At 48.9% G+C, this 12,344-nt stretch overlaps 1 protein-coding gene across 7 annotated transcripts in view; it reads right to left on the bottom strand.

Moving 5' to 3' along the window:
• PHACTR4 (phosphatase and actin regulator 4) overlaps nt 1-12,344 on the bottom strand; it is a 64,837-nt gene that overhangs the window by 21,325 nt on the left and 31,168 nt on the right. For 2 of the 7 annotated variants that reach the window (XM_017831035.1, XM_017831036.1), the window contains one exon: nt 1,228-1,284. The exons of the other annotated variants lie outside the window; for them this stretch is intronic. In XM_017831035.1, coding sequence (XP_017686524.1) covers nt 1,228-1,273 — 46 coding nt within the window. In that variant the 5' untranslated portion in view covers nt 1,274-1,284. The remainder of the gene's footprint in view (nt 1-1,227; nt 1,285-12,344) is intronic. 7 annotated transcript variants of the gene reach the window in all.

Raw genomic sequence — 12,344 nt, 5'->3', positions numbered from 1 at the left:
CTTATCTAATCACCATAATCTTCAGAGGACTCTTTTTAACAGCATCCTGCCACAGTTAATGCAAGAACCACGTCCTCACGTTCACCATTTAATCAGTAGGAACTGTGGGAGCTGTGCCACGAAAAAAAAAAAAAGACTTCAGAGAGCAAATGACCAGTTGAGAAAACACCAGGTCTGCTGGCAAAGCACAGTCATTACCCCAAGAGCCCACTCCCCTGGAAATTACCACTGTTACTGGTGCTTGATGAGAGAAAAGCCCAAGACTGGCCAGGCTGGCTTCTAACTGAATAAATCCAAGGAGAAGATGCTGTTAATCTGCACTGACAGTACAGTGAAGACAACTGAAGTTTTACTTCTCCCTTCCACTCTGTCTCTCTATCACTTTATTTTTAGCAGCTCTTGAACAAGACTGTTGGGGAGAAGAGAATCACTGGTTTCATCTGAGCCCTGAAAATACCAGGTAGGTTCAAAGTTATAGAAGTTAAAAAGAATGAAGAAATATAATGTCTGTCTGGGGGAGCTTTGTGCCAATGCTGAGTGTTTCTCTAAAAGAAATCAGATTATCCCATGTTACAGATGAGAGTGAATGACTCAGCCCAGCCAGGTGACAGCAAGTGGGGATGAGAGAAATGGGAACAGCAGGATGGGAAAGTCTCCTCACTGCCAGTGCCGGGAACAGCACCCACGACAGACCTGGAATAACACTGTGTCCGGGAAGTGGAGCTGCTTCCAGGGCTTAACACACTTGTGTTTGCTCCAGGCTGTCTGTTACCGAGATACCTCACAGTGGAGAGGGAAAACAAGCAGGGAGATGGTTGCCAAGCCCTTCTCCCCCAAAAAGCTGCTACAGCTGCCCCCAAAACTGGGTGACATCACGCCCAAGGAGGCAACTCCGGGTGCCTTTGGTTCGGGATCACTGTCAGGGCTGGCTCCTGCCCCACACAGGTGAATTTTACTGCTGTCCAAGTGTTTGCGAAGGTGGTATCCCTGAATCCACGCCAGGCAGAGGCTGTCCCTAAAAACAGCGTCCCAGAGTCTGTCTGAGGATCAGGGAACATGTTGCACGTGCCACGAGCAGGAGGAAGGCAGGAAACGGAGTTCTTTCTCTCTGGTTTCTCTCCCCAGCCGGGCACAGGTTACACAAGCCCCGCATTCCACTCCTCCCGACTCCTCCGTTCCACCTGCGCTCCTGCCCCGCCGCAGCCCCGAATTCCCTCCATTACTCACCGGGAGCAGCTGGATTGACCGGTCTGGAGAAGTGCGGCTGCCCCATGGGATCCTGTCCTGAGCAGCTCCCGGGGAAAGAGGCGGGAGGGGAGAAAGAGAGAGAGAGAGAGGAAAACTCTACCCTGGGAGCGCTTCAACCCTTTAGAACGATAAATCCACGCCGTGGGCTGGGAAGGAGCCCGGCGAGCGAGGCGGCTCCGGCGCTCAGGCCACGGCTCCGGTGTCCGACGGTCCGGCACGGCTCCGGCTCTCCCCGGACCCCATGGCCGGGCACTCCAGGCTCATAAATAGGTGTCCGTGCCAGCTCCCTTCACGCAGGAATGCCTGTCATTCCAGAGCCGAGCTGGCTAGGGCCGAAGCTCAGGAAGGGGAGGAGACAGCCAGCCACGCTCCAGCCACTTAGCTGCATAATCCAAATTATCAACACCCCTCGCTCGAGTTTAGCGAGGAGAGAGAAAAGCTGGGAGCAAGGAGAGCGGGGTGTTTTGCTCAGGGAGGATCCAACAACCAAGGGGTTTCACCTCCCAAAATGGGATCAAAGAGGGAACACCCCACCTGAGCCCTCTAAACACAAAGCAAGGCAGTCAGGGATGACACAGCCCGTGCTCTAAGTGCTGTGAGAGCTGCACTATCCCAGAGCAAAGGGAACTTTAAAGTGCCTGAGCTGATATGCATCTTGCCAGATGGATAACAAAAGTACAATTTCATAGCAATTCCCCTCTCCACTAAAGTTACCGGGAAGCAGGCAGCCGTGTCTTCTTGTTTAATTTAAATTTAACAAAGGGAAATTTAAATTTAACAAGGAAAGTAAGAGTTTGTTACTTTAACCATCAAGCTGTGACACACGAATAGAAAACAAACATCCCCCTCAGCATTTACATCACAATAACAAAGATCTCCAGAGTTTAAATGTGTCCACTCGAAACCTTTAATTTGTCACTGAAATTTGGGTTAGGACTTCTGTGAATTCACAACTCATTTCCCTGTACACCCCACTGTGGAGGAATCGGGAAAACCTTTAAACATCCAGAAGCTTAATCTTAAACTCGGGGGGGTGGAGGAGAAGGAAAAGCAGTTTTCAAAAATATACAGGAATTTGCTGCAGCATAAAAGGGATTAAAACCAGGAATCTGACCCCGTGTGACACATCCAGGTTGGCTCCTTCCCACTGTAGGAAAAGGCAGGTTTAACCACACCAGGATTTGCTGCTGCCCTTGGTGTCCCTGTCCTTGTTGGGGCAGCAGAAGCAGGACTTCAATATCAACCCAGTGAGCAATTCCAATAGGAAAACCTTCTATTCTGGGAAACAACAAGATCCAAGACGTTGATTTGGGCTGATGCAGGTGAGAACAGCCGATGCTGCTCATTGCCCAGAGCGAACACCACGGGATCGACATTCCAGCCCCATGGACGGGGGGAGGCAGCGCTGCAGGAACACCCCAGAACAGGTCAAGAGGTAGCTCTGAAATCCAGTAACACCTCACCCGAGCCACAAACACACCTGGGAGACCTGGTGCTCTTGGCTCCCCCACTAACACACTAAATATCTCAACAGGCAGCTTGCAAATCCCCTCCTCTTCCAAAGCAGAGGAAGGAGGACACTCGTGCACGTTCTCCACCTGCATCCCTGCTGCTGAGGACATCCCCCATCCCATGGGCAGCAGGAGCAGGAGGGGAGCAGGGGATCAGCAGACCCAGGGAGGCGGATAGCAAATAGCACTGTCCTCCCTCCCCCAGGGAATACGGACATTCCTGGAAGTGTTGCTCCTCTCCACCTCCCACCATCTCCGTGCTGTGGTTCTGTCTTGCTCAGGCCACAGCCACCCTCCCAAGCACTTTTGATCTCCATTGTGAGCATTCCCAGGAATGCTCCACCTCACTGAAGACCTTTTTGCTTCTGAGACAAAGAAAAGGCCATTTAAAAGCCATTTAAATTCGCTGCCATCTGGCAGAGAGACCCACAAAGGTCAGAGATAGAGGCAGGAAGATTTCTCCAGGTCTGTAAATCAGCTGCTCCAGTTTGGAAGGAGGTCTGGAAAAAACATCCCTGCAGCTGGGAATGCTACAGAACGCTGCATCTAGATCTGCTTGGCTTCCAAGGAATTAAAGCCACTGCATTTTATAAGGCATTTGCTGTGAATTCAGAGGGCACAAAGCTCTGCTGTGGAACAGAGGACAGGTAGGCTGTTAAAGCACAGAGGCATAATCATATCCCTGACCCTTTACTTCTACATTAGTAAAATATGAAACATTAGCTTAAATTTCAATAAAAGATTTATTTAAATGCATTAAAGTCACACTGGCTGCAGTCCAAGGGATGCACGACAGTTACTCAAGGCTCTGGTTCCACACAGGCACTCACCAGGCTGTGAAATAAAGTCCTTTCCCATTTCTCTATCCTTCATCAGGTCTTAAAGACAATCACAAAGAGAATAACAGGATTATTTGGCAAAGGTTGTACCAGCAGTATTAATATTTCCTTCCCAAACTCAGGGCTATGGTGCTCAATGAAGAGGGAGATACAAATCTGCATTTCAAATCACATTTAGCTTGGACTTCCAGCATCCTTCAGGAGTATCAGCCACAACTCTCTCCTCTTTGGGGGAGAAAGAACAAAACCCCACCAGAAGAGAGCTGATAAAGTGCACAAAACAGCAGAAATCCAAAAGTGTCACCAGCAACATTATTTTCTAGGTGGGCTCCTGGCCAGAAAAACCTGCCAGTCCATCCTTCAGCTCCACCTCTGGAAGGAGAGGTGCAAACTCTGCCCCAGCAAACACACCACCACCAAAAAATGTTCCTGCCTCAACTGTAGCCCGAGGACAGAGGGTGAGAGCAGCTCTGCTCCCAAGGAACCCTCTGCTTCCAGAGTGCTTTGTTTCACTGCTGGGGGAAAATATGGGACAAAGCAACCTGCCCTTGTCCAACTGGACATCTGGGGTAAAGGAAAACCAACATTTCAAGCAAGGAAGAGCAATAAATGTCCAAAATTCCCATAATAATGAGAAGGGCCATCTGATCTGGCTGAACAGCAACCAGAAGAAACCAGAGCAAACCTTTTGCTCCTCAGGGACAGGTGAAGACCTTTATAAGAGGAAAAGTTTGGAATAGCAAAGAGCTTTCTAAAGGAAAGCAAAAAGGGAAACAGCTTTTCCCTTCAGCATTTTCTTCTAAAATATAGTAAGCAAAAAACCCTAATTGCATGAAAAATTTATGGGATTTCAGGAGAGTCAGATGGCTAAAACAAAACAGGATGGGCAACAAACACCCAAAAACTTGGGGTACATCTGAAGTTTCACTTCCTCTCCATCCAGCCCAGCATCCCATTAAACCCCTGGCATTCCCATGCTAATAATCTGTTTATATACACTGCAAAGGGAACTCTCCTAGATTGTTTCACTTCAAAAATCTAATGAAGCCCATAATGAGCCCAATATTAGCTCCTCTAATGAAGGCGGTGTTGCTCCCATTTGGGTTCGCCCCGACGTGAAACGCCGCATTCACCCGCCGTGACTCAGCCCTCGGTGCTCCGTGAGTCAGCCACAGGAACATTAAAAAGCACTCCAGCACTATCCCACCCCTGCACAGGGAGCTGGGTGTTTAAAACCAGGGGTGCTGGGGCGTTTTCCTTCAGAGCCCCATCACCAGAGTCAGCAGGAGCTGCAGGGTGTTTGAGGCTCTTTCCTCGCACCCGACTGGGATCCTCAGGCAGGGACCACCTCGCCAGGAGGGAGGACCCCAGGGCCCTGCTCTTGCAGGGGGATGTCCTACAGAAATGCATTTCAGAGAATCCCAGAATGGTTTGGGTTGGAAGGGACATTTAAGCTCATCTTGTCCCACTCCCCTGCCACGGGCAGGGACACCTCCCACTATCCCAGGTTGCTCCAAGCCTCATCCAACCTGGCCTTGGACACTTGCAGGGGTGGGGCAGCCACAGCTTCTCTGTGAAACCCATTCTATCTCCTCACCGCTCTCAAAGGCAGGAATTTCTTCCCAGAATCCCCTCTAACCCTGCCCTCTGTCAGCCTGAAGCCATTCCCCTTTGTCCTGTCCCTTGTCAATAGTCTCTCTCCATCTTTCTTGTAGCTCCCTTCAGGCACTGAAAGGCCACAATTAGGTCACCCCAGAGCCTTCTCTTCTCCAGGCTGAACAATCCCAATTCTCTCAGTGTTTCTTCGTAGCAGAGGTGCTCCATCCCTCTGATCAGCTTGGTTTCACCACAATTTCTGTGTTCAGCTTTGGCAGGATGAAAACACGAACGAAAAAATAAGAACTATTATCTCTACGTGTACCAGCACCCGGTGGCTGCAGCAACGACCACTTCTGGGCTGTGCTCTGACACTAAAACAGAGCAGGGGGGATCATTAATGTGCTCCCCTCTGGAAGGGCACAAACCAACACAACGTGACGCTCTTCCTTTCTCCTCACGTGGAATGAAAAGCCGGTGTGGAAGTGGAAAATGGGTTATTTATAAGGCAGCTGGCACCGCATTGTTCAGGCCCTGCAGACTCCGGTGGATGAGACAGAAATGTGAGGTAACCGCTCCTACAGCACATGATTTCCTCCACGCTTCCTGTGACATTTCCAAGAGGGAAACTCCTATTTCCCAGAGCATTCCAGTCCCCTTGTCCCCACCAGTTAGTCAGCACGGTGCTCCATCCCAGACAGCAAAGGGCAGGGGATCCAGGATGCCAGGAACCACCACCCATGTGCTGGTGGTAGGGAAGGTGAGCATCCGTGCCCCACAGCAGCCCAGATGTTGGCTGGGATGGAGCACAGCTGGAGGAAGAGCACTCCTCTCCAAGGAGCTGGCTGACAGCACTTCCAGCCCCCCCTCTGGGAAGGTGAGGCCGTGCTCCTGGAAAGCCCCGTGGTCACAGCTCACAGCAAGTGGCTGGAACACAAGGAATTGCTTCACTCTCACAAGGAACGGGCTAAAAAAATGATGAATTAAACTGGTCTTTGGGCCCAGAGGGGCTTAAGGCCAAAATACCCCCCAGCCTTGTTTTCCAGTGGAAGTACAGCTTCCAATGGAAGCAGATTTCAGCCAGTACTGGAAATGTTGATGCCTCCTCACCACTCACTGCCATTACAACACAGGCCACGTATTTTCTTGTTTACTAGGGAGGGAATGCTAAGGAATGCAATCCTGACAAAATTAAAGATTCAGTCACATCTTGGCTAACTCCATCACCACGGTGATTCATGGCTTTGCCATCTCCAGGCAAGGGAACCTCCAAAGCTGACAAACGACTTTTTGGAGCACCTTGAAGCAGCATTAACGAGAAGCTCTGGTCAGAAGCCAAAGGAAGCACAGATATAGGAGACATTCCAGGAAAGCATCAGCGTATTCCCAACAGCGAAGCACTCGGAGGCAGGATACCCATCTGCCACTTCCAGCTATATTATTAGGAGCACATTAAGCAAAAACACGGAGGAGAAAATTACATTAATTATTGCACTGTTTAGAGAAGAAACAGGAATGGCATTTTAGCTCAGCTCTGGTTTAACCCTCTCCTGCAGGAAAAACTCAGAGCAGAACCTACAAAGGGACATCACCTGAGGCTTCCCACTGCGAAACAGGGAGATGAAGAGCGACCAAACTAAGAGAGCTCTGCACAAATTAAAAATATATTCCCCTCCTTCCAAAGCACTGCCCAGCACGTGCTTTTAGGGCTGGCCCAGCACAGCACACAGAGCTCTTCCCAAGTGAGCAGCCACCACAAACTGCCTTCCAGGACACACCTAACTCACCAGATTTTACAGCCCTGTGCAGGCATTACCCAAAATAATCGAGTCTTTCAGCAGAGGTGAGTCCATCTATGCCACCTATAAAACCAATGGGACAAACTCTGTTAAGCCCAGCAACGGAGACTGAAAGTTAACAGCAAGAATATTAGTAAATATTAAACCTCTAAAATCAGATTAAATTAAAATTAACCCTGAGGGGTAGCACTGTAACTCTATAAGTTAGTCTGCAATGTGTAGGTCACGGTCCACAGGCTCTGATCCATTAAAACACTCATCCCAAATTTCTCTTCCTACCCCTACTCCTTCAAGAAATAAGCTGCAAGCTTCTCTGCCTACACACTAACTGAAAAGAAAGGCGGCAAGATTTCTCTGTAAAAGCCATTTCCTCTTTTTCACATTTCACAAAAATCTCAGCCAGTGCATTTGCTCTTCGTACCCAGAGCTGAAACTGCAGCGAAACATCTCTGCTCTGCTGTGCCGCCCCGACGGACTCGCAGCAGCCACACCACACCAATAATTCAAATCACCCTTCAACACCTACAGCTCTCCAGCCTGAACTACATTTTTTCCAAATTACTGCACAAGCCAGGCAGTGCCAGGGCATCCCACCACCCCTCACTCGCTTGGCTCTGCCCAGGGAGACCAACAAAAGCGCCTTGGTTTAGTTTTTGGGGAACACCCAACTTCCCCACCGCACCTGCTCTGCTTTAATTATTGACCAGACTAGAAGCTCCTGATTAAAATGCAAGGCAAGTCTGGCACACAACCTCAGCTTCTGATCATCTCCAGCAGATAGAGCTGGAAGAGAAACCCGAATTCCTCGCCACAGTTCAGGAATTAAAAGAAACTGCGGATCAATTTGGGTCGAGGCACTTTAATTCGGCAAGGAAAGTACTTTTTGCAACTGAAAACTCGCATAAAATCTGAAATTTTAAACCACAGCTTCAGGTTCGCACACAGAGAGGAGGTTTAAAAGCTTCCTTTCAAACGCACTGTGTTTTTACAAGCCATTTCTGCCAGAGTAAATCTAACAGGTAATTACAGGTCTGACCTCCTTCTATTGCACAAATATGCCTTTGGAAACAATGTGGATAAATATTTGCCCAATACAAGAAGACGACTCCAAGAGGAACCATTCCAGTTTATCAACTTTGTGATTCATGTTGATACAGGCTTTATTCTCTATTTCAGGAACAAGATAACACTTAGGAAGTGCATCTGGCCAAGTGATGTTTCATAGATCTACTTCGGGCCATCCTAAACAGTGGCAGGGCCAGACCACGGGTCACACCCAGACAAGAGCCATCAGCAAGACAGTGAGTGAGTGAACCTCAACTCCTCAAATATTGACTCTTGCTCAACCACTGAGGTGTCTCTGAGCAGCAGCGAGGCTCAAAACTGAAAACAGGAGTAAAAGACTGCTGGTAACGTGATTGAAGGGGTTGTGTTGTGAAACGTCCCCTCCTGTTTTGTGCCGGCACCGAGAGGCCTCGGGAAAACAAGACGGTGGCATCAAGAGAACAGGGCACAGAAATCAGATGTCACCATTGTGTCCCAGGCCATACAGACCCCAGGTCCCCCAAACCAAGTGCTGTTTACACATCACTCTGACTCACCAGTGCAGAGACAATGCCATGGGAATTGTTTACGGTGTCCAGGTCGTTTCATATAATTAAAGGAAATGTCAAGAGATGAGATAACACCAACAGCTCCAAAGGTACAGCTGATCTAACCTTGGAGGAAGCTGTTTCTCCCTGAGCTGCTCCCCCCCTTGCACACACGACCCTTCACACATTCCCAGATTCCTCATTTCACATGATTTCACCTCATTCCCTTCCTCCTGCATCTGTAGAGCACCAGCAGTGACCAAACCAAAACAGCGACCAAAAAAAAAGGTTCTGAGAGACTCAAATAACGCTTCCCTCTCGTCCCACTTGGCAGGGCTGGGCATGGGGCTGCACAGTCGGGAGGAAATGGGGTTAAATTCACGGAATCACAGAGTATTTAGGGTTGGAAGGGCCCTCTGGAGATCATTCAGTCCAACCCCCTGCCAAGGCAGAGTCACCCAGAGCAGGTGACTTGGGGGCCTTGCCGGTGTGTTTTTGGTATCTGTGGAGAGGGGGAGTCTCCGCGCTCTCTGTGGGGCTGTTTTCGAGCTCTGTGACCTCCTTGGTGGGAGGTTGTTCTTCCTGTTGTTGTGGTGGTTGTTGTGTTTTAGTTTATGGCCACTGCTCCTTGTCCTGTTGCTGGGCATCTCTGAACAGAGTCTGGCACCATCCTGACACCCCTTGGAAATATGTCATAGAATGTTTAGGGGTTGGAATGGACCTTAAAGATCATCTCTAGTCCAACCCTTTTATACCTCCCTCTACACCTGGTTGCTCATTGATGAGAACCCCTCTGTCTTCTCCTCTCCAGACTAACCAGGCCCAGCTCCCACAGTCTCTCCTCATCATCTTTGTGGCCTCTCTGCTGGACCTTCTCCAGTAGCTCCACTTGCCTTTGTTACACTGCAGAGACCAGAACTGAACACAATAAATTAAACCAGACCTATTTCTGAACCACAGACCATCAAGGACGGGCTTTGAAGCAGCAGCTCAATCCCCCTGTTGAACAGCCCTGAGCTTGGGGAGAGTGAGCTCCTCAAATATTTACTCACCCTCCCAGACAAATTCTGCAGCATAAGAGTTATAGCACACGACTATTTCAAGTATGTCAGCAAACAAGCTCCCAGCCAGCCTGCTGGGAGCTGCAGTCCCACCTTCACTCGGATGCAGAAACCCCCCAGGACAGCAGGGTAGACAGAGCAGGATTCACCCCACTCCTGCCCAGGGCAGCCTTTGGGAGCCTCACACCTGAATTAAACACCTTGAAACGGGGGCTGGGATCAAAGGATGATGTGATGGCACCCACAGAGCCCCACTCTGCACCCCATGGCTCCGTGAGGTTACAGCACACGCTTCCCAACCCTCAAAGAGGGAATGCTGCTGATTAGGGAGAAAGATTTGACAGAGAGTATCAGCAGAAACTCCTCGAGATCTCCCTGCTTGAGATCTAGAACATACCAGACACCAAAACTCAAGCTCAGGGGTTTTCAGCTTGCAGGAAGAACAAGCAAGATCTACAAGAAGTTCAAAGGGAAGCCCCTGAGAAGAACAGTGGGAAACACTTGGATGAATTTATTTATGAGGGCTCTGTGCCTCCTCTATCAGACCACGTTCAAAGGTGCATGAAGGAGAGCTGAAATCAGTGGCTCCAGTAAGAGGATTCCTCAAGAGCAGTTACAGCAAGGCTACCCTGGAGCACAGATACGGTGCACGAGAATTGGGGTGTATAAACATAAACATCAAACCATTCCTCTGTGCACTTGAAATCTGGAGTTGGCTCCTGTGCTGGATTCCCATCTCAAAAAGCTCACGGAAGGCACCAAATCCCTGGGTGTGAGAATTATCCCAGGGCTTCCCTCAAGCTCCCCGGAATTACAGGTTACAATGATGACACCTAAATCCATCACCTTATCAGCAGCAGGGCTGGCTGGCCCCTGGGCACCTAAACTGGGCTTAAAAATCCCAGGTGGCCCCTTGGCTACACCAGCCCCCATGTCCTCTCACTTCCTTCTTTAAGGCAGCCCAGACACAGAGTCATTAACAACCCCAAAGCCCATTTCTGCTGGAAATGAGCTCCTTGGAGCTTCCAAAACAATTCTCAGCTTCCTCAAGGGAGTAGGGAAAAAAAAAAACCAAAATAAAACCCCACCAAAAAATCTGCAGTTTTTTAATGAGATCAGTCTTTAAAACAAAAAGAATCAAAGCTTGGAAACTAAAAGCTGACTGACCATTTAATAATGGAACTTTCTCATATTTATGGAAATTTCTGGTTTGGCACAAAAACATCTGCTCATTTAGTGGGTGATGCAGAAATCACTTCTGTAGTGATGCTGAAAGCAAGAGGCTTGGTTTAGTGGTAAATGAGCAGAGAAAAAAAACCCCTGTTTTCCACAACTCTGAAACCCAAACTCCAGTTCTCACTGGGGTGTGGGGCTTCACCTCTGCACCAGATGTGGTTGTCTTAAGTCACTGTGTGTTTTGCCCTGCTGCAACCAGCTGTTGTAGCTTGGACCTGGCAGCGAGAAAGTCGCTGCTCCAGCTCATCCAAACCCTGCCTGGAAGTCAGGCCACTCAAACCTGGAGGCCTGTGCCCAACAGGAAAACAAACCCATCTGTAATGACCAGCAGCCAGTGCCTGAACACACATTATGGCTCTTTTCTCTCCCCTCTACATGATCATTTTGGTTCCTGGGTTTTCCTGACACTGGTTAACTTGTAGTTATTCCCGACTGCTTAAAAACAAGCTCAAGATAATCCCTTCTAAACCCCCCACCAGCTACTTTTGTTTAGAACAGTCACCACAGGCTATCACGGATGCAAAATGGGACTTTCAAAACCAGAGCTGATTATTCCCTGCAAATAGGATGGCCCAGAACTGTGCCTCGGCCACAGGAACTCACTCAACGGCAGATCCTTGATGCCAGGAAGGTGTGACGCAGGGAAGTCTCCTTTTAAACTTGTCCTTGTTCTTCAGTTCTTTTCCTAAACATTTATTTAGGGATGGGCTCAAGGGATCTTTGCAGAGCAGGAGTGAATGGCTTCAGGAGGCAACAGGGTGTTCATTACCAAATTAATTTGCTAAAAAAGAGCTGGAAAACACTGCCCCAGACACCGCCTCCCAAAATTAACTCTAGGAAGCCTCACCAACACTTTATCCTGACCAGGAAAATGAGCAAAAGCCCTGGACAGATAGGGAGTGCCAAGGGTGCCACACTGACTCCTATAATCCCATTACAGAGTTATCCAGAGCATGCAGTTTGCTCAATATCTGAGAGATAACAGGATTAACTTCATGTTCAACATCATTTCAGCCTAATAATTGCAGAATCACTCCTAAGGCCGTAATGTCATTGATTCAACAGGGGATTCCCATCACCCCCCAGGAGTCCCAGCCTTGAAAGCCCCTTCATTAGCGTCAGCATCTACAGTTAATTACTTGGGAGAGATTTTCCTTTCCTCCCCCAAAGATAAACTGTAACTTAACCCCTGCAACACCCAGTGCTTGGGCAGAACAAACTCCTGCCTTCCCTGCAGGAAGAGACGGTGTTTGCTTTCCTAATCACCACTAAAGTTTCCAAGATTTAACGTTAAGATCAAAGGGCTGGAGGTGGTGGTGGTGGTAGTGGGGGCAGCTTTTTCATCTTTTTTGGTTGAATTTCAACGAAAATCACGGCACAGGTTGGTTATAGTCCTCTCAAAGATCAAGGGTCAGGCTCAAATCTCAGCCCAACTGCCTTCCCGGGGAGAAGGTGTTGATGT

Source organism: Lepidothrix coronata, unplaced genomic scaffold (genome assembly GCF_001604755.1).
Source record: "Lepidothrix coronata isolate B3197 unplaced genomic scaffold, Lepidothrix_coronata-1.0 Scaffold187, whole genome shotgun sequence".
Classification (NCBI taxonomy): Eukaryota; Metazoa; Chordata; class Aves; order Passeriformes; family Pipridae; genus Lepidothrix; species Lepidothrix coronata.
Note: the sequence above shows the minus strand (reverse complement) of the source record. Positions and strands in the feature narration are given on the sequence as shown.